The sequence below is a fragment of the Symphalangus syndactylus genome, chromosome 9 (assembly GCF_028878055.3).
Source record: "Symphalangus syndactylus isolate Jambi chromosome 9, NHGRI_mSymSyn1-v2.1_pri, whole genome shotgun sequence".
Classification (NCBI taxonomy): domain Eukaryota; kingdom Metazoa; phylum Chordata; class Mammalia; order Primates; family Hylobatidae; genus Symphalangus; species Symphalangus syndactylus.
Genome location: NC_072431.2, coordinates 58,729,090 through 58,745,538, shown reverse-complemented (window position 1 = coordinate 58,745,538; position 16,449 = coordinate 58,729,090). Strand labels below are relative to the sequence as shown.

The following is a 16,449-nucleotide window of genomic DNA, read 5'->3' as shown; positions in this document are numbered from 1 at the left end:
GGAGATCGAGACCATCCTGGCTAACACGGTGAAACCCCGTCTCTACTAAAAATACAAAAAATTAGCCGGGCATGGTGGTGGGCGCCTATAGTCCCAGCTACTCGGGAGGCTGAGGTAGGAGAATCGCTTGAACCCGGGAGGCGGAACTTGCAGTGAGCCGAGATTGTGCCACTGCACTCCAGCCTGGGCGACAGAGCGAGACTCCCTCTCAAAAAAAAAAAAAAAAAAATTGTTTAGACAAGGATCTTGGGGTTTCCTTTTAGGAGCTTCCTGTAAGGATCTCGTTAGAATGGACTTACATTTACTAAGGAGCTATCCTGCCCCTGCCTTGAGGGAGCCCCGATTGTCGGATATTTGGGGGTTTCTAGGTCTCTTCTTTCCTCTTTATTCTCTAATTTCCCACATCTCTAGGAACTTCTTTCTTGAGTATAATCTCAGTTCCTACTGTATTTATTTGACTGTTCGAGGAGCAATTCAGAGAATACCAGTTGTTTCTTTCCACTCCTTTATCCCCTATGTGGACATGGAGAATTTTCATTCACTTGTTTTCTTAGCATCTCTTTTCCAGGTATAGGAAATATATATTTTCACTTTTTCTTCTAATTTTTAATTTAGCAATTTTTATCATACTCGTGGCCTAGCTTTATTTCCTTCTTTTATGCCTAAAGCCTTGCCTTGATGAATACCAACAGACTGGGAAAGTCACCACACATTTTTCTCTGTGTTGCCATAAATTTAAACAATATCAGGCTCACAGAAGCTACTTTGATTCCCCAAAGCCCACCTGTCATTCTGTAGCACCCTTCTCTATTAAAAACAGCTAGGGGCCTTAATTTATCATTTTTTTAAACTTTCTCTCCCATCCTCAGGACCCAATTTTGCCCATTCATAAGCGAGTCAAAATACAGACCCAAAAAACCAAACCAAGAGGTAAGCAAGCCAGCTGGAAATGGGGCACAACCCACAGTTAAGGCAGGGAAGTGGTAGAGAGGGAGCCTGCAGGTAGCTGGACCTCACTGCCCATCTCAGTGCCAGGACCTGAGAAAACAGGCAACACTCACCCATAGTGTCAGTGGGGAGCTGGAACCCCTTTGCTTCTCTGTACTGAATTATAAAATCTGAGGTGAAAGATGGAAGGTTTTAATTTCTTAGCCAAGAAGGATGGCTTCCTGGAGAAGGTAGACTCTGTGGAGAACTGTAAAGAGAAGATCCAGGGGATAAAAGAAAAAGAGAATTGTGGGGGAAAGATGTTGAAAAGAGCCAGAGGCCACAAGAACTCACTAGATGGAGACTGAGCAGAAGATGTGGGGCAGGGCAGAGACTCAATGTGCAGTGTCCATCTGCCCTTGCCGAGCTGTCATTTAGAAAGAAATAAACACATTTCCCTCACGGCTGGGCTTGGGGGTGATGCAGGCACAGCAGATGGCCGAGGGAGGACACTGCAGAGGAAGATAATGAAGAGATCTCTGGGCATGAAATCCACAGCTCCTCCTGCACCCAGAATGGGAAGGAAAGAAGGCCAAGGGAATTCAGATTCTGACCAGCCAGGTAAGGCTCAAGGCCTGGGAAAAACTAAGGGGAATGAGGTGCCTGTCGGTATCTCCCCTCCCTGAATCATTTCTTAACCATTTTACAGCTTTTCATTACTTTACAGAATGAATGAAAATTAGAATGAAAGAACATCTTGGCCTGCACCCAGCACACACTATAGAAACAGAATGATTCCTGATTTGATTTGGCCCAGGGGCAGGAGAATGGTAGAAGAGAAGTAACACTTAATCAGTATTGCCAAGGGCTGGCTAAAGAGATACTTCCGTGCCTGCTCCTTTAAATTTTTTTCAATAGCTTTCTCACTGGATATTCCCATTTTAGATATTAGAAAACAGACTCAAAGGATTTAAAAAGTGCTCAAGGCTGGTGACTAGCATAGGGCAGACGGCTTGACTCTCTTTCTGATCCCAAAGTCCATATTCTTTGTATTGAGAAAGGTCATCTTTTCCAGAGATTTCTTGGAAATAGAGATTTAGGAGAGTTTGACTTATAAAAGGTAAGGACAGGCTGACCTAATAGGACTCTTGGCTTTTCATTTAGGCCCTAAGAAAAAATTTAAAGCTCCCCAGAGCAAGGCCTTGGCAGCCAGCTTTTCAGAGGGAAAAGAAGTTAGAACAGTGCCAAAGAACCTGGGCCTATCAGTGTGTAAGGGGGCCTGCCCCTCATCTGCGAAAGAAGAGCCCAGACCCCAGGAACCCCTGACCCAGGAGGCTGGAAGTGTCCCCCTTGAGGACGAAGCCTCCGGTGACCTGGACCTGGAGCAACTCATGGAAGATGTTGGGAGAGAGCTGGGGCAGAGCGGGGAGCTGCAGCACAGCAACAGTGATGGCGAGGACTTCCCCGTGGCGCTGTTTGGGAAGTAGCTGGTGCTCCTGTGCTCCCTCCTTTTCTCCCTTCTCTGGGGCGCAGGAGGAAGAAGTTGCTAAGTGCTGGAGCTGTTCGTTGGCCATGAGGTTCAAGTGTGTGTGGTGCAGTTTCTGTGTTAATAAAGCAGGTTATGGTCGACTGGCTTGGCTGGTCTCTAACTGCCCCCTGTTGGCTGCTCTCCCTCCTCCGTGTCACTGTGGTGCGTCACTGCATCTGGCGGGAGCCTGCACAGTGCAGGCATCTGGGGAAGGCAGTGAGACCTGAGTCCTGAGAGGACATTGAGAAGGGCAGATCTGGGTTCAAATCCGGGCTCGGCTCCTCACTAGCTACCTCCGTGGCCTGGGGAAAAGCATGTTCACCATCCTGGTTCTGCTCTTCATCTTCCAGCGAGTGCATCCTCTACCTTATAGGGTTGTGAATTATGTCAAATGAGGTGATGCTGTCATTGTCACCATAGGGAAGACTGTGATCAGATTTGAGGACAGGCTTTGGGTTTGGGCTGGCTACCAAGGTTTAGGGGCTTATGTTCCCTGGCCCAAGGAAGTCACTAAAAAAAGTACTAGAGGAAGGGTCTTGGGTGTGAGTTCTCTGTTAGAGTTCATTTTCAGTGGGAGGGACAGGAGTTGAAGGTGATGTCAGTTTTCTCCTTACATTCAGGTAAGTTTTGGGGGTACTTTCAGTTTTATGGGCCAAGGCTGGGAAGGTGAAGAGGAAGTTGGAGTAGATGGCTCTCTTTCTGTCAGTTCTCTGGCTGGCCTCTGAGTCATCTGTGTGGCCTTGGTTATTGTTGGAAGCTGTGGCCCTTTCTATTGGATGCGTAGTGTACTCTAAGAAGGTCATTGTGCAGTCTTATTTTTACTTGTTTCTCTCTGTACTTGAATGGATGCAGATTTTAAAAAATAGTTTTGAAGACAGTCTTTTTAAATTTGTTACTTTATTGTTAATATATATTTTTAACTAGAGATGGCATCTCGCTCCATTATCAAAGCTGGCCCTGAACTCCTGGGCTCACTTGATTCTGCCTCAGGCTTCAGAGTAGCTGGGATTACAGGTGTGCGCCACTGTACCTGGCCTCACCATTCAGTCTTGAGAGGGCTGTCCATTGGTTAGGCCTTTAAAACAGAGTACAGGGTCTCGTTCTGGGGGCTCTTGAGGGGATGGTGGCTGGGAGGTGCTCTGGGTGAGGTGCAGCTGGAGAGGGCAAGGGAGGCATAGACGATGCCGTCGTCCTGGGCGAGAACCCAGAGAGAAAGGGTTAGACAGTGGAGACGGAGCTGTCCCCATTTTAGCGGCAAGCCTACAGTTTGACTCTCCTGCCCACACCACACTCCCCCTCTCCCTTCCACCCCACCTTCTCCAGGCTTCTCTTTAATTCCTTCAGGCCCTGGTCTGAATGCTTACCTTGGGATTTAGCTTGGGATCTGTATTTTGTCCTAGGAATAAAAAGCAAGGTATGCCAAGGTCAGGTGGTGTGACAGCCAGGGGAGATAGATGGGCAGGGGGCTCTAGGAGTGAGGTTATCTGCTAGGTCAGGGCCAGGGTCATGTGAGGGCAAGGGGTGAGGAATGGAAAGAAGAAAATACTGAGAGGGGCACGGACCCAGGTAGGGGGTATTGGGGGAAACAGGAAGGGCCAGGGGTAGAAACTGGGGAAGGATGGTGGTAAGGACTCACCTTCATTCCTGATATTCTCATATGGCTCCTCTGTGTTTTGGAAGGGTTCCCTGTATGGGAACAAGAGGACAGGAAATATGTTAGAGGCTGGGCATTTTAAGATGTGGGCTGGGTTGTGGCACCTGTAATCCCAGCACTTTGGGAGACTGAGGCAGGTGGCCATTGCTTGAGTCCAGGAGTACAAGACCAGCCTGGGCAACATAGCGAGACCCCATCTCTACAATAACTACAAAAACTAGCCTGACGTAGTGGTGTGCGCCTGTGGTCGCAGCCCCTCAGGAGGCTGAGGTGGGAGGACCTCTTGAGCCCAGGAGTTCAAGGCTGTGAGCTATGATTGTGCCACTGCACTCCAGCCTGGGTGACAGAGCGGTACCCTCTCTCAAAAAAAAAAAAAAAAAAAAAAAAAAATTGAAAAAAGAGTTATGACACGTGTTGGGGCTGGTTCTCTGGGGGAGTGCTCTGAAACCTGTCCACCCTGCTCAGGATGGGTGTGATGGTTTTAGACTCAGAGGAGGCTGCTTGGAAGAGGAATTAGGGGCAATCTGTGTGTGGCCCAGCAGAGGTCCCTCGGTGCTCAGTGAGTTGGGTTCTTCTAGAGAAGCTGCTCGTATGAGAGAGGAACACAGAGAATAAAAATAGGAAAGGTCAATCCTTGCTTTCTCTCTGCTGGCGCTGCCTTGGCTAAAACTGGGAGAAGCAAACCAATTGCGTGAATTTCAGGTCTTCCGATCAGGGGCTCAGGCTGGGTGAATGGATGGAGAAGGGTGGGGGACAGGAGAAGGGCAGCTGGCAAAAGCCAGCACAGGAGAAAGGGCAGGGGTGAGGCTTTCTTCCAGCAGGAGACCTACAGCCATGGAAAGGGGGGGCCGGAGGAAAGGAAAGAGAGGTGGGAGGGTGGAGAGGAAGAGCCCGGAAAAAGGAAAAGTGAGGCCCTAGCCTGGAGAGGGGAGCGAGGCAGAGGCTGGTGAGTCCCTCCTGAGCAAACACAGGCAGGGAGAGGAGCTGGAGGCAGAGGAAGCCTGGAGCTCCCCCGCACATTCAGCAGGGGATCAGGACAGATTGAACAGAGAGCAGGCAATATGGAAAAGCTGGAAGATCCAGTCTGAGAGGAAGCAGGTAAAGAGCAGGAAAAGCTTAGTAACACCAGGAAAGGCAGGCAGAGGGCACAGATGGGCACTCCAGAAAAGAGATTCTTGAGTGTTTGTGCTGGAACCTGGAGTCCACTAGTCTAGTATTTAGGGGACAGAAAGCCCAAGGTCAAGAGCCTGGCCCCTAGAGGACAAAGGAGAAAGGATGGGTAAGTTGGGGATGCAACAATGGCCGTGGCAGGCTGGGTTTGTGGGGTTCGTAGTGGCACACTCCTTGTTTCCCAAACCAGCCCACTGTCTGCACATGCACACCCCAACCCACCCTGGGGAGGCCCAGCACTCACCTGGCTGGGGTTGTGGCTTTAGTCTGCTGCTGACCTGTAGGGGGACCAACAGTGAGTCAGGGTGGCATCCGGGTGATGGCAGTCTCCATCCCACCTTCTCTGCTGCGCCTTAGGCTGAGGCCCTCCTTAGAGGGACCAGAGCAGCAGAGCTGCTCCACCCAAACCCATCAGGAAGGGCCTGGGACTCAGCCGGCACCCTGAGGTCCCCACCTGTCCTCCCTGTTGTCCTCCACATCACCTCCTAAGACCCCCTCACCCTGACCCCCTCCCTTGGTTTCTTTCTCTCTTGAGCTCTCTGCTCAGCCCCAACCTGGCTCCCTCCACCGCTGGGCCCTCGCCCAGTCACTTCTCCCCTCCCTTCCCCTTCCCTTGACATTGGCACCCCGCCCCCACTCCCTCCAGGTCCTCAGGGAGACCGCACCTGTGCTTTCCTTCTGGGTGGCAGCTATGTCTGCCCTCCAGCCTTGGGAGCCTCGTGCTTGGGACTCATATTTGTGGCTGTTCAAGTTCTGTTGCCAGCACTAGGCTTCCCCTCCCCTCTGGCTGGTCCCACCCTGAATCCTCTGCTGCCTCTCCCACTGTGCCTTGCACCTCCCATCCCCCTGGCATCCTTGCAGTGTTTCCCAAGCACTGGGCTTCTGGTCCACAGACATCCCCTCCTCCATCCAGCCTCCTCCCAGGAGGGCTCCACGTCTACAGAGACACCCTCTGAACCCAGGCCTCGAGGTACCCCTCAACTCCAGGGACCTCCCCTTCCACTTCTACAGGACTTTTTGTGTTTTTTTTTTTATGTTGAGACTGGGAACTCTGAAATATTAATTGCTAGTATCATTTCCATGCTGCAACTTTCTTTCCAGCACTCTTCTGTCCCTCTGTTTTTTCCCTCTCTTTAGGTTGTATTTTATTTTACTTATGGTGAAAAAAAAAAAAAAAAAAAAAAAAACGCTAGAATTCACTTTTAACCACGTGTACAGTTCAGTAGTGTTAAGTATATTCACACTGTTGTGAAACATCTGCAGGACCTTTTCATCTTGCAAAACTGAAATGATTTTAAAGAACCCCCACTCCCTCCTCCCTGCAGCTTCTGATAGCCACCATTCTACTTTCTGTTCCTATTAATTTCATATCTCTAGGCACCACCGAAAAGTGGAATCATACAATATTTGTCATTTTGTGACTGCCTTATTTCACCTAGCATAATGTCTTCCAGTTTCATTTATACTGTAGTATGTGTCAGAATTTCTTTTTCTTTTTTTTTTTTTTGAGACGGAGTTTCTTTTTTTTTTTTTTTTTTTTTTTGAGACAGAGTCTCGCTCTGTCTCCCAGGCTGGAGTGCAGTGGCACAATCTCGGCTCACTGCAAGCTCCGCCTCCCGGGTTCACGCCATTCTCCTGCCTCAGCCTCTCCGAGTAGCTGGGACTACAGGTGCCCGCCACCACGCCCGGCTAATTTTTTTGTATTTTTAGTAGAGACAGGGTTTCACCATGGTTTCGATCTCCTGACCTCGTGATCTGCCCGCCTCGGCCTCCCAAAGTGCTGGGATTACAAGCGTGAGCCACCGCGCGCCTGGCCTGAGACAGAGTTTCACTCTTGTCACCCAGGCTGGAGTGCAGTCGTGTGATCTAGGCTCACTGTAACCTCTGCCTCTCGGGTTCAAGCAATTCTCCTGCCTTAGGCTCCCAAGTAGCTGAGATTACAGACGCCCACCACCAGGCCTGGCTAATTTTGTATTTTTAGTAGAGACAGGGTTTCACCATGTTGGTCATGCTGGTCTCGAACTCCTGACCTCAGGTGATCCACCCACCTCGGCCTCCCAAAGTGCTGGGATTACAGGTGTGAGCCACTGCGCCTGGCCCAGAATTTCTTTTAAAGACTGAATAATATTCCATTATATGTATAAACCACATTTTGTTCATCCATTCATTCGTTGATGGACATCTGGGTTGCTTCCACCTCTTGGCCATTGAAAATAGTGTTGCCATCAACATGGGTGTATATCTCTTCAAGACCTTTCTTTTCAGTTCTTTTGGGTATGTACCCAAAAGTGGGATTGCTGGATCATATGGTAGCTTTATTTATTTATTTATTTATTTATTTATTTATTTATTTATTTTGAGATGAAGTCTCGCTCTGTCACCCGGGCTGGAGTGCACAGCCTGGAGTGCACAGTGGCACAATCTCAGCTCACTGCAACCTCTGCCTCCCGGGTTCAAGCGATTCTCCTGCCTCAGCCTCCTGAGTAGCTGGGATTACAGGCGCCCGCCACCACACCCAGCTAATTTTGTATCTTTAGTAGAGATGGTGTTTCACCATGTTGGCCAGGCTGGTCTCGAACTCCTGGCCTCAGGTGATCCGCTGCCTCAGCCTCCCAAAGTGCTGGAATTTGAGGTGTGAGCCACCACTCCTGGCCTTTATTTTTAAATTTTTGAGGAAAGGCCATGCTTTTTTTCTGTATCATTTGCACTATTTTATACCCCCCATCAACAGTGCACAAGGGCCCCAGTTTCTTCACATTCTTCCCAACACTTGTCATTTACACACTTATTTATTTTTAATAGTAGCTATCCTTCTGGGTATAAGGAGATAGCTCTCTGTGGTTTTGATTTGCATTTCTCTGATTAGTTGGCCATTTTCATCTGCTTGTTGGCAATTTGTATACTGTCTTAGTCTATTTTATGCTGCTAATGTATATAAGAATATCTGAGCCTGTGTAATTTATAAAAAACGAATTTATTCTGTTGGGCAAGAGGTTGCTGAAAAGTAAAACAAAGCAAAACAAAAATTATTTCTCACAGTTCTGGAGGCTGGGAAGTCCAAGATCAAGGTGCCAGCATCTTGCTTTTTGCTGTGTCTTCCAGAGGGGAGGATTACTGTGTCCTCACATGGCAGAAGATCAGAAGATAGTGAACCCACTCCTGAAATCCCTTTTTATAATGGCATTAATCCGTTTGGCAGAGCCGTCATGACTAAGTACCTCCCAAAACACACTACCTCCCAGTTGTCATACTGGGGACTAAGTTTCCAATACGTGATTTGAGGAGACACATTCAGACCATAGCATATATCATCTCTGGAGAAATGTCTGTTAAAATCCACTGCCCACTTTTAAATTGGGTTGATTTTTTTGTTGTTGAGTTGTAGGAGTTTTTATATATTTTGGATATTCACTCCTTATCAGATATATAATTTACAAATATTTTCCCCATTCTATAGGTTGCCTTTTGATTCTGTTGATTGTGTCCTTTAATGAAAAAACATGTTTAAGTTTAATGTCGTCCTATTTGTCTATTTTTTCTTTTGTGGCTTGTGCTTTTGGTATCACAGGCAAGAAATTATTGCCAAACCCAATGTCATGAGGCTTTTCCCCTATGGTTTGGGGTCTTACATTTAGGTCTTTAATACATTTGGAGTTAAATTTTGTATATGGTATAAGATAAGGATCCAACTTCATTCTTTGATATGGATATTCAGTTTTCCCAATGCCATTTGTTGAAGAGATTGTCCTTTGCCCATTAAGTGCTCTTGGCACCGTTGTCAAGTCTTTTGACCATATGCACAAGGATTTATTTCTAGACTCTGTATTCTATTCCATTGGTATATTAATCTTTTTTTTTTTCAGTTCAGCTCCTTTTTTTTTTTTTTGAGATAGAGTCTCACTCTGTCACCCAGGCTGGAGTGCAGTAGCACAATCTCGGCTCACTGCAACCTCTGCCCCCCAGGTTCAAGTGATTCTTGTGCCTGGCCCATGGTGTATAATTCTTTTGCCATGCTGTTGAATTTGGTTTGCTAGTATTTTGTTGAAGATTTTTACATCAATATTCATCAAGGTTATTGGTCTGTAGTTTTTTTTTTTTTTTTTTTTTTTTTCTTGTAGTGTCTTTGTCTGGCTTTGGTATCATGGTAATGCTGACCTCACAGAATAAGCTTGGAAGCATTCCAGCTGTCTTTTGTCATTATCCCACTGTACCTGTTCTTAGACTTCATTGAACTCTTATCCCGTGATAATCTACTTTTCTACAGATTATTCAGACTCCCTGCTGACCCCTCTGCTCTCCATTCCTGCCTTCTCACTAGCTCCTTGACCTATGATCTCCTGTCTTTCTGCCACACTTAGCTCACAAATCTCTAATCCTGGGGGTGTCTTATGGCAGAAATGCTATTTGATTACCCAATATCTATTCAATTATTCTTAGTTACAGAAAATTGATTGTATTTGGAGTGGGAGTATTCCCCCTACAGATAGTTGTGGGATATGTGACCAAATTCTAGCTAATAAGATATAAACTGGGTCAGGGGGCGGGGATCGGCTGTGTGGAGAGGGCCGGGGGCTCTCACACGTGAAGAAGTTGTTGTTTGGTCTTTCAGGAAGACTCTTTAAAAGGGAACAGACAGTTGAGGCATAGTATTTTTTTTTCCTTTCTTCCTTCTTCCTATTTTTTGCCAGGAACCCAGAAATAGTGGCTTGAATCCTTGCAACCATCTTGGGCTATGAGGCAACCTTGGGGACAGAAGCCAGCATCAGGGCTGGTGAATCAGAAAGGTAGGAACCTGAGTGTCTAAGAACAGCGATGTGCTGTCTGCTTCCAGATCTGTTTACAAGAGGAAAAAAATAACCCAACTCTGTCTTGTTTAAGCTACTTTTACTTCTGGTCCCTGGTAGTAGCAACTGACAACCATTCCTGACCAACACAAATCACTAAGGTCTCAAAATCTGAATGGTTGACTACTGCTGGGGAAAAATGCAGCCATGCCCAACACTGCTATCATAGATTTACAGTTTCTCATCTGAGCTGAATCCTCAAACTCCACTTCCCATTTCCTCAGTGACTATGTCAAACTTTCTCTTCAATTCCCTGACCCTCTTACTCATTCTCAGGAAAAAAGTGCTGTGGTTTTTGTTCTGCAGAATTAAAAAAAAAATCATAAGTGGTTGATTTTAATTTTTGTTTGTTTGAGACAGAGTCTCGCTCTGTCGCCCAGGCTGGAGTGCAGTGGTGTGATCTCAGCTCACTGCAGCCTCCACTTCCTAGGTTTAAGTGATTCTCATGCCTCAGCCTCCCAAGTAGCTGGGATTACAGGGGCACATCACCATGCACAGCTAATTTTTGTATTTCTAGTAGGGACGGGGTTTCACCATGTTGACCAGGCTGGTCCTGCACTCCTGACCTCAAGTGATTCGCCCGCCTTGGCCTCCCAAAGTGGTGGGATTACAGGCATGAGCCACTGCGCCTGGCCAGATTTTAATATTTTAATCCATGGCTTTGGGGCTTTGTCATACTGAGGAAGACTGTCTCTACTCCTTGGTTATGAAATAATCTCACATTTTCTTCTGGTACTAGGGTTATTTTTTTTCTCATTTAAATCTTTGATCCCTGTGGAATTTATTTTGGTACAAATTATGAGGTAAGGAGATAATGTTATTTTTTCTTAGATGGCTACTGAATAGTTCCAGCACTATTCATTGAATTACTCATCTTTCCCCATTGATTAGAAACCTTTTAACCAACTAAATTCCCACATATATTTGGGTCTCTTTTCATTCTGTTATACCTAGATTTTCCTCTTTTCTTCCATTGCTTTATCTGTGTATGAATATGCCAATACTGTACCGTTTTGTCTTTTGTTTTAAATGTATTCATACGATGGTGCTCCCATGAGAGCCAGTGTTCCCTGGTTTAATGCCCACTGTTTAGTCATTCTAACTGCTGATGCTCCTGTGGCACATCCTCTGCTAGATCTATTCTAAACACAGTACGTTTAATCATCAGGACAACCCCATGTAGGTACTATCTTCACTCCCTTTGCCCAAGAGGAAGTTGAGGTGCACAGCCTTTGTACCAGCAAGCCTGTTTCCCTGGCAAGGGTGTGAGGCCAGGACCTGACTGCAGGCAGCCCCAACCCCATGCTCCTCCCCTCTGTGCTTTCACAGCTGATAGAGTGCAAGGAGATTTGCCCTGTCACCCAGGCTGGAGTGCAGTGGTACGATCTCAGTTCATTGCAACCTCTGCCTCCCGAGCTCAAGCAATTCTCCCACCTCAGCCTCTCCAGTAGTTGGAACTACAGGTGCGTACCACCACACTTCGCTAAGTTTTGTATTTTTAGTAGAGACAGGGTTTCACCACGTTGGCCAGGTTGGTCTCACACTCCTGGGCTCAACTGATCTGCCCAGCTTGGCCTCCCAAAGTGCTGGGATTACAGGCGTGAGCGGGAGCCATCACGCCCAGCCCGTTGCAAACGTTCTTGGTGGTAACTTCAGATCAGGTTTGGAGGATGTTGAGGTGGAACTCATTAATGCCTCAGGCCTCGTCCTCTCTTTTGAACTGTAAATGTGTACTCTTGAGTTTCCAATGGACAACTCTGCTGAGATGCCACACGTGGATCTCCAGTGTAACAGATCCCAAATTAAACGAGGCATCGTTCCCCTCCAAGTGTGATCTCCTCTCTTCCCCGTTGTACTTGGTGATTTCATTACAGCCTCATCCACTCAAGTGGAAACGGGCTTATTCCTGCTCCCTCGCGCCTACATCAATCTAACAATCAACTTATTTATTTATTTATTTATTGAGATAAGGTTTTGCTCTGTCACCCACGCTGGAGTGCAGTGGCACAATCACGGCTTACTGCAGCCTCAACCTCCCAGGCTCAAGCAGTCTTCTCACTTCAGCCTCTGGAGTAGCTGGGACCACAGGCGCACGCCACCACACCCAGCTAATTTTTGTATTTTCTGTAGATATGGGGTTTTGCAAAGTTGCCCAGGCTGGTCTTGAACTCTTTGGCTCAAGAGATTCTCCTGCCTTGGCCTCCCAAAGTGTTGAGATTACAGGCATGAGCCACCCTGCCCAGCCAACCAAGTGTCATTTATAAAAAAATTTTTTTTTAAATTATTTTTATATTTAGTTGGAGATAGTTTGCTCTGTTTCCCAGGCTGGAGTGCAGTGGTGAAATCACAGCTTATTGTAACCTTAAACTCCTGGGCTCAAGCAATCCTCACATCTCAGCCTCCCAGTAGCTGGTACCACAGGCACGGGCTACCATGCCCAGCTAATAATAATAATAATTATTATTATTATTATTTTGTAGAGACAGGGTCTCCCTGTGTTGCCCAGGTTGGTATCAGACTCCTGGGCTCAAGAAATCCTCTTGCCTCAGCCTCCCAAAGTGCTGGGATTACAGGTGTGAGCCACCGCACCGCACCTCACCTCTTTGGTTTTATTACTTAATCTTTTCCAGGATCTGGCCCTTTCCCTGTTCCACCTCACTCCTGCACTGCACTGACCCAGCCTGGCCCACCTCTGGCCAGTCCTCCACAGACTGAGGTCTCTCATGGGAGCTGAGGTCAGCCTTTACTGCTTCATGCTGCCTCTGGGATCAGAGGCTCTTGGGTGTGATTTCCAAGGTCCTCTCCTCTCCTGCCTCCTCCACCAGCACTGAGCTTCCTGCAGCTCCCAGAATGGTTTCCTCCACCCGCAAGGAAAGTGAGTGACCTCTACACCACCCTCACCACTTGCTGGGCTAATTCTTTTTCTTCTTTGAGACTTTTGCATATATCACCTCCTCTGGGAAGTCCTCTCTGATTACCTCTCCTTCTTCCCACCCTTATTAAGTACTACCATAGTTCTTTCTCAATGAAGCAATTAGTCCTTGAGGCCACTGAAAACCCCACACCCCTAGTTCCCTGAGAGCAGAGTCTATGGTATATGCATTATCTACTTTGCTTCTCCAGTTTCAAGCCAGGCTGTGGCAGGTGGGCAGTCGGCCAGTGCCTGCTGAGCTCAGCTTACTTCTGGTCCCTTCTGCTTTTCCCAGGGCAGACCCTCCCCTCCCCTCCCCAGGAACCTTCAGGGGAGGTAGATGAGTGATGACTGAGAGACAAGAACTAGGGGGGGATCGGCTGTGTGAAAAGGGCTCTGGGCTCTCACATGTGACCCTGCCCCGCCCCACTGCAGGAGCCTCACAAATGCAGACACCTCAGCACAGGCCACGAAGTCGGCCTCGGTGGGCTTGAGGGGAGCCAGCAGGGTCTGCATATTTCAGGAGCCCCATAGCTGCAGGTGGGCTTTGAGAAAGCCCCAGATGGGAGGCTTGGGGAGAGGGCGGGTCCTGGGCACTTACCTTTCCTTCTCCTCCACCTGAGGAGGCAGATCAGTCCCAAAATCGTGATTCCGAGCACAGCGACAGCCACTGCCACCCCCACAGCAGTCTCCAGACTTATGTGCCAAGAGTCTGAGCGTCGTTTGCCCTGTGTGACCCTGAGGCCGGCTGTGGTGGTTGTGCTACTGAGCTTCCAGGTGGTGGTCATGCTGCTGGGCCTCTGGGTGGTGGTCGTGACAGCTGGGGAGAGATGAGGAATGAGCAGACCCTCCCTTAGGGGCACAGGGTGCCTGGGTGAAAGGCGTGGTGTGCTGCTTTCTAGGTTGGGGGACATTAGTGGTGAGGGAGCTCCTCTCTGAAGTCCACACAGGGAGCGGGGAACAGGGTGAAATGTTAACAGCTTTCAATGCAGACGACTCAGTTCATTTTATATTATTTTTCCTTTCCTTCTTTTCCTTTTTTTTTTTTTTTATTAATTTTTGCATACAAAAACAATAAACATTTTCTAAAAATACATACAAACAAAAAGATGCATATCAAACATATTAGGAAGGTTGCACATGGGAAGTCGGGGAATAGAAATGGGGGGTGGGAGTTAAAATAAATGAGAGAGGGACTTTATATGGATCAGTGATAATAACTCAATCCTCTATTTGACAAAGAAGAGGGAGAAGGAAGAGGAAGAAAAAGAAAGTGGGATAAAGGATCAGAAAGTGAAGAAAATAGAAAAAATTAGAGTATGACTCCAGGGTAGACCTGTTTTGTTGTCACTGAGTTGGTTGGTTGGTTTGTCTGTTGTATTCTTCATGTTTCGCCAAGTTGGCCAGACTGGTCTTGAACTCCTAGCCCGAAGTGATCAACCCGCCTCGCCCCCCAGAGTGCCGGGACCACAGGCGTGAGCCACCACGTCCAGCCCCCACATTGCTTCTGGCCTCCGTGGTAGACCTCCCAGACGGAGCGGCCAGGCAGAGGAGCTCCTCACTTCTACCCAGACACGGGGCGGCCGGGCAGAGGAGCTCCTCACTTCCCAGACGGGGCGGCCAGGCAGAGACGCTCCTCACTTCTTCCCAGACGATAGGTGGCCGGGCAGAGGTGCTCCTCACTTCCCAGACGATGGGTGGCCGGGCAGAGGCGCTCCTCACTTCCCAGACGATGGGTGGCCGGGCAGAGGCGCTCCTCACCTCCCAGATGATGGGTGGCCGGGCAGAGGGGCTCCTCACCTCCCAGACGATGGGTGGCCGGGCAGAGGGGCTCCTCACTTCCTCCCGGACGGGGCGGCCGGGCAGAGGCGCTCCTCACTTCCTCCCGGACGGGGCGGCCGGGCAGAGGCGCTCCTCACTTCCTCCCGGACGGGGCGGCCGGGCAGAGGCGCTCCTCACTTCCTCCCGGACGGGGCGGCCGGGCAGAGGCGCTCCTCACTTCCTCCCGGACGGGGCGGCCGGGCAGAGGCGCTCCTCACTTCCTCCCGGACGGGGCGGCCGGGCAGAGGCGCTCCTCACTTCCTCCCGGACGGGGCGGCCGGGCAGAGGCGCTCCTCACTTCCTCCCGGACGGGGCGGCCGGGCAGAGGCGCTCCTCACTTCCTCCCGGACGGGGCGGCCGGGCAGAGGCGCTCCTCACTTCCTCCCGGACGGGGCGGCCGGGCAGAGGCGCTCCTCACTTCCTCCCGGACGGGGCGGCCGGGCAGAGGCGCTCCTCACTTCCTCCCGGACGGGGCGGCCGGGCAGAGGCGCTCCTCACTTCCTCCCGGACGGGGCGGCCGGGCAGAGGCGCTCCTCACTTCCTCCCGGACGGGGCGGCCGGGCAGAGGCGCTCCTCACTTCCTCCCGGACGGGGCGGCCGGGCAGAGGCGCTCCTCACTTCCTCCCGGACGGGGCGGCCGGGCAGAGGCGCTCCTCACTTCCTCCCGGACGGGGCGGCCGGGCAGAGGCGCTCCTCACTTCCTCCCGGACGGGGCGGCCGGGCAGAGGCGCTCCTCACTTCCTCCCGGACGGGGCGGCCGGGCAGAGGCGCTCCTCACTTCCTCCCGGACGGGGCGGCCGGGCAGAGGCGCTCCTCACTTCCTCCCGGACGGGGCGGCCGGGCAGAGGCGCTCCTCACTTCTCCCCGGACGGGGCGCCCGGGCAGAGGCGCTCCTCACTTCTCCCCGGACGGGGCGCCCGGGCAGAGGCGCTCCTCACTTCTCCCCGGACGGGGCGCCCGGGCAGAGGCGCTCCTCACCTCCCAGACGATGGGAGGCCGGGCAGAGGCGCTCCTCACCTCCCAGACGATGGGAGGCCGGGCAGAGGCGCTCCTCACCTCCCAGACGGGGCGGCCGGGCAGAGGCGCTCCTCACTTCCTCCCGGACGGGGCGGCCGGGCAGAGGCGCTCCTCACTTCCTCCCGGACGGGGCGGCCGGGCAGAGGCGCTCCTCACTTCCTCCCGGACGGGGCGGCCGGGCAGAGGCGCTCCTCACTTCTCCCCGGACGGGGCGCCCGGGCAGAGGCGCTCCTCACTTCTCCCCGGACGGGGCGCCCGGGCAGAGGCGCTCCTCACTTCTCCCCGGACGGGGCGCCCGGCAGAGGCGCTCCTCACTTCTCCCCGGACGGGGTGCCCGGGCAGAGGCGCTCCTCACTTCTTCCCGGACGGGGCGCCCGGGCAGAGGCGCTCCTCACCTCCCAGACGATGGGAGGCCGGGCAGAGGCGCTCCTCACCTCCCAGACGATGGGAGGCCGGGCAGAGGCGCTCCTCACCTCCCAGACGGGGCGGCCGGGCAGAGGCGCTCCTCACCTCCCAGACGGGGTGGCCGGGCAGAGGCGCTCCTCACTTCCCAGACGGGGTGGCCAGGCAGAGGCGC

General features: G+C 50.8%; 2 protein-coding genes and 1 long non-coding RNA gene across 59 annotated transcripts in view; 2 read left to right on the top strand and 1 right to left on the bottom strand.

Moving 5' to 3' along the window:
- Positions 1-2,556, top strand: part of ZCWPW1 (zinc finger CW-type and PWWP domain containing 1) — a 28,881-nt gene extending 26,325 nt beyond the window's left edge. For 31 of the 47 annotated variants that reach the window (XM_063646213.1, XM_055292555.2, XM_063646211.1 and 28 more), the window contains 3 exons: positions 870-930; positions 1,414-1,548; positions 2,092-2,556. In XM_063646213.1, coding sequence (XP_063502283.1) covers positions 870-930; positions 1,414-1,548; positions 2,092-2,414 — 519 coding nt within the window. In that variant the 3' untranslated portion in view covers positions 2,415-2,556. The other 16 variants (XM_055292572.2, XM_055292566.2, XM_055292568.2 and 13 more) reach the window with 6 other exon arrangements.
- Positions 2,557-3,335: 779 nt separating this feature from the next.
- Positions 3,336-16,449, bottom strand: part of PILRA (paired immunoglobin like type 2 receptor alpha) — a 30,289-nt gene continuing 17,175 nt past the window's right edge. The window contains exons 3-7 of one of the 4 annotated variants that reach the window (XM_063646283.1): positions 13,636-13,826; positions 5,524-5,557; positions 4,092-4,141; positions 3,820-3,851; positions 3,336-3,647 (exon numbers count right to left, since the gene is read on the bottom strand). In XM_063646283.1, the coding sequence (XP_063502353.1) occupies positions 3,525-3,647; positions 3,820-3,851; positions 4,092-4,141; positions 5,524-5,557; positions 13,636-13,826 (430 nt within the window). In that variant the 3' untranslated portion in view covers positions 3,336-3,524. Of the gene's footprint in view, positions 3,648-3,819; positions 3,852-4,091; positions 4,142-5,523; positions 5,558-11,577; positions 11,946-13,631; positions 13,855-16,449 lie in introns of those variants that run through there. The other 3 variants (XM_055292575.2, XM_055292576.2, XM_063646284.1) reach the window with 3 other exon arrangements.
- Positions 5,015-16,449, top strand: part of LOC129489648 (uncharacterized) — a 37,905-nt gene continuing 26,470 nt past the window's right edge. For 6 of the 8 annotated variants that reach the window (XR_010122532.1, XR_010122531.1, XR_008660060.2 and 3 more), the window contains exons 1-2: positions 6,812-10,063; positions 12,754-12,998. This is a non-coding gene — a long non-coding RNA (uncharacterized lncRNA). Of the gene's footprint in view, positions 5,389-6,811; positions 10,064-11,530; positions 11,587-12,753; positions 12,999-16,449 lie in introns of those variants that run through there. The other 2 variants (XR_010122529.1, XR_010122530.1) reach the window with 2 other exon arrangements.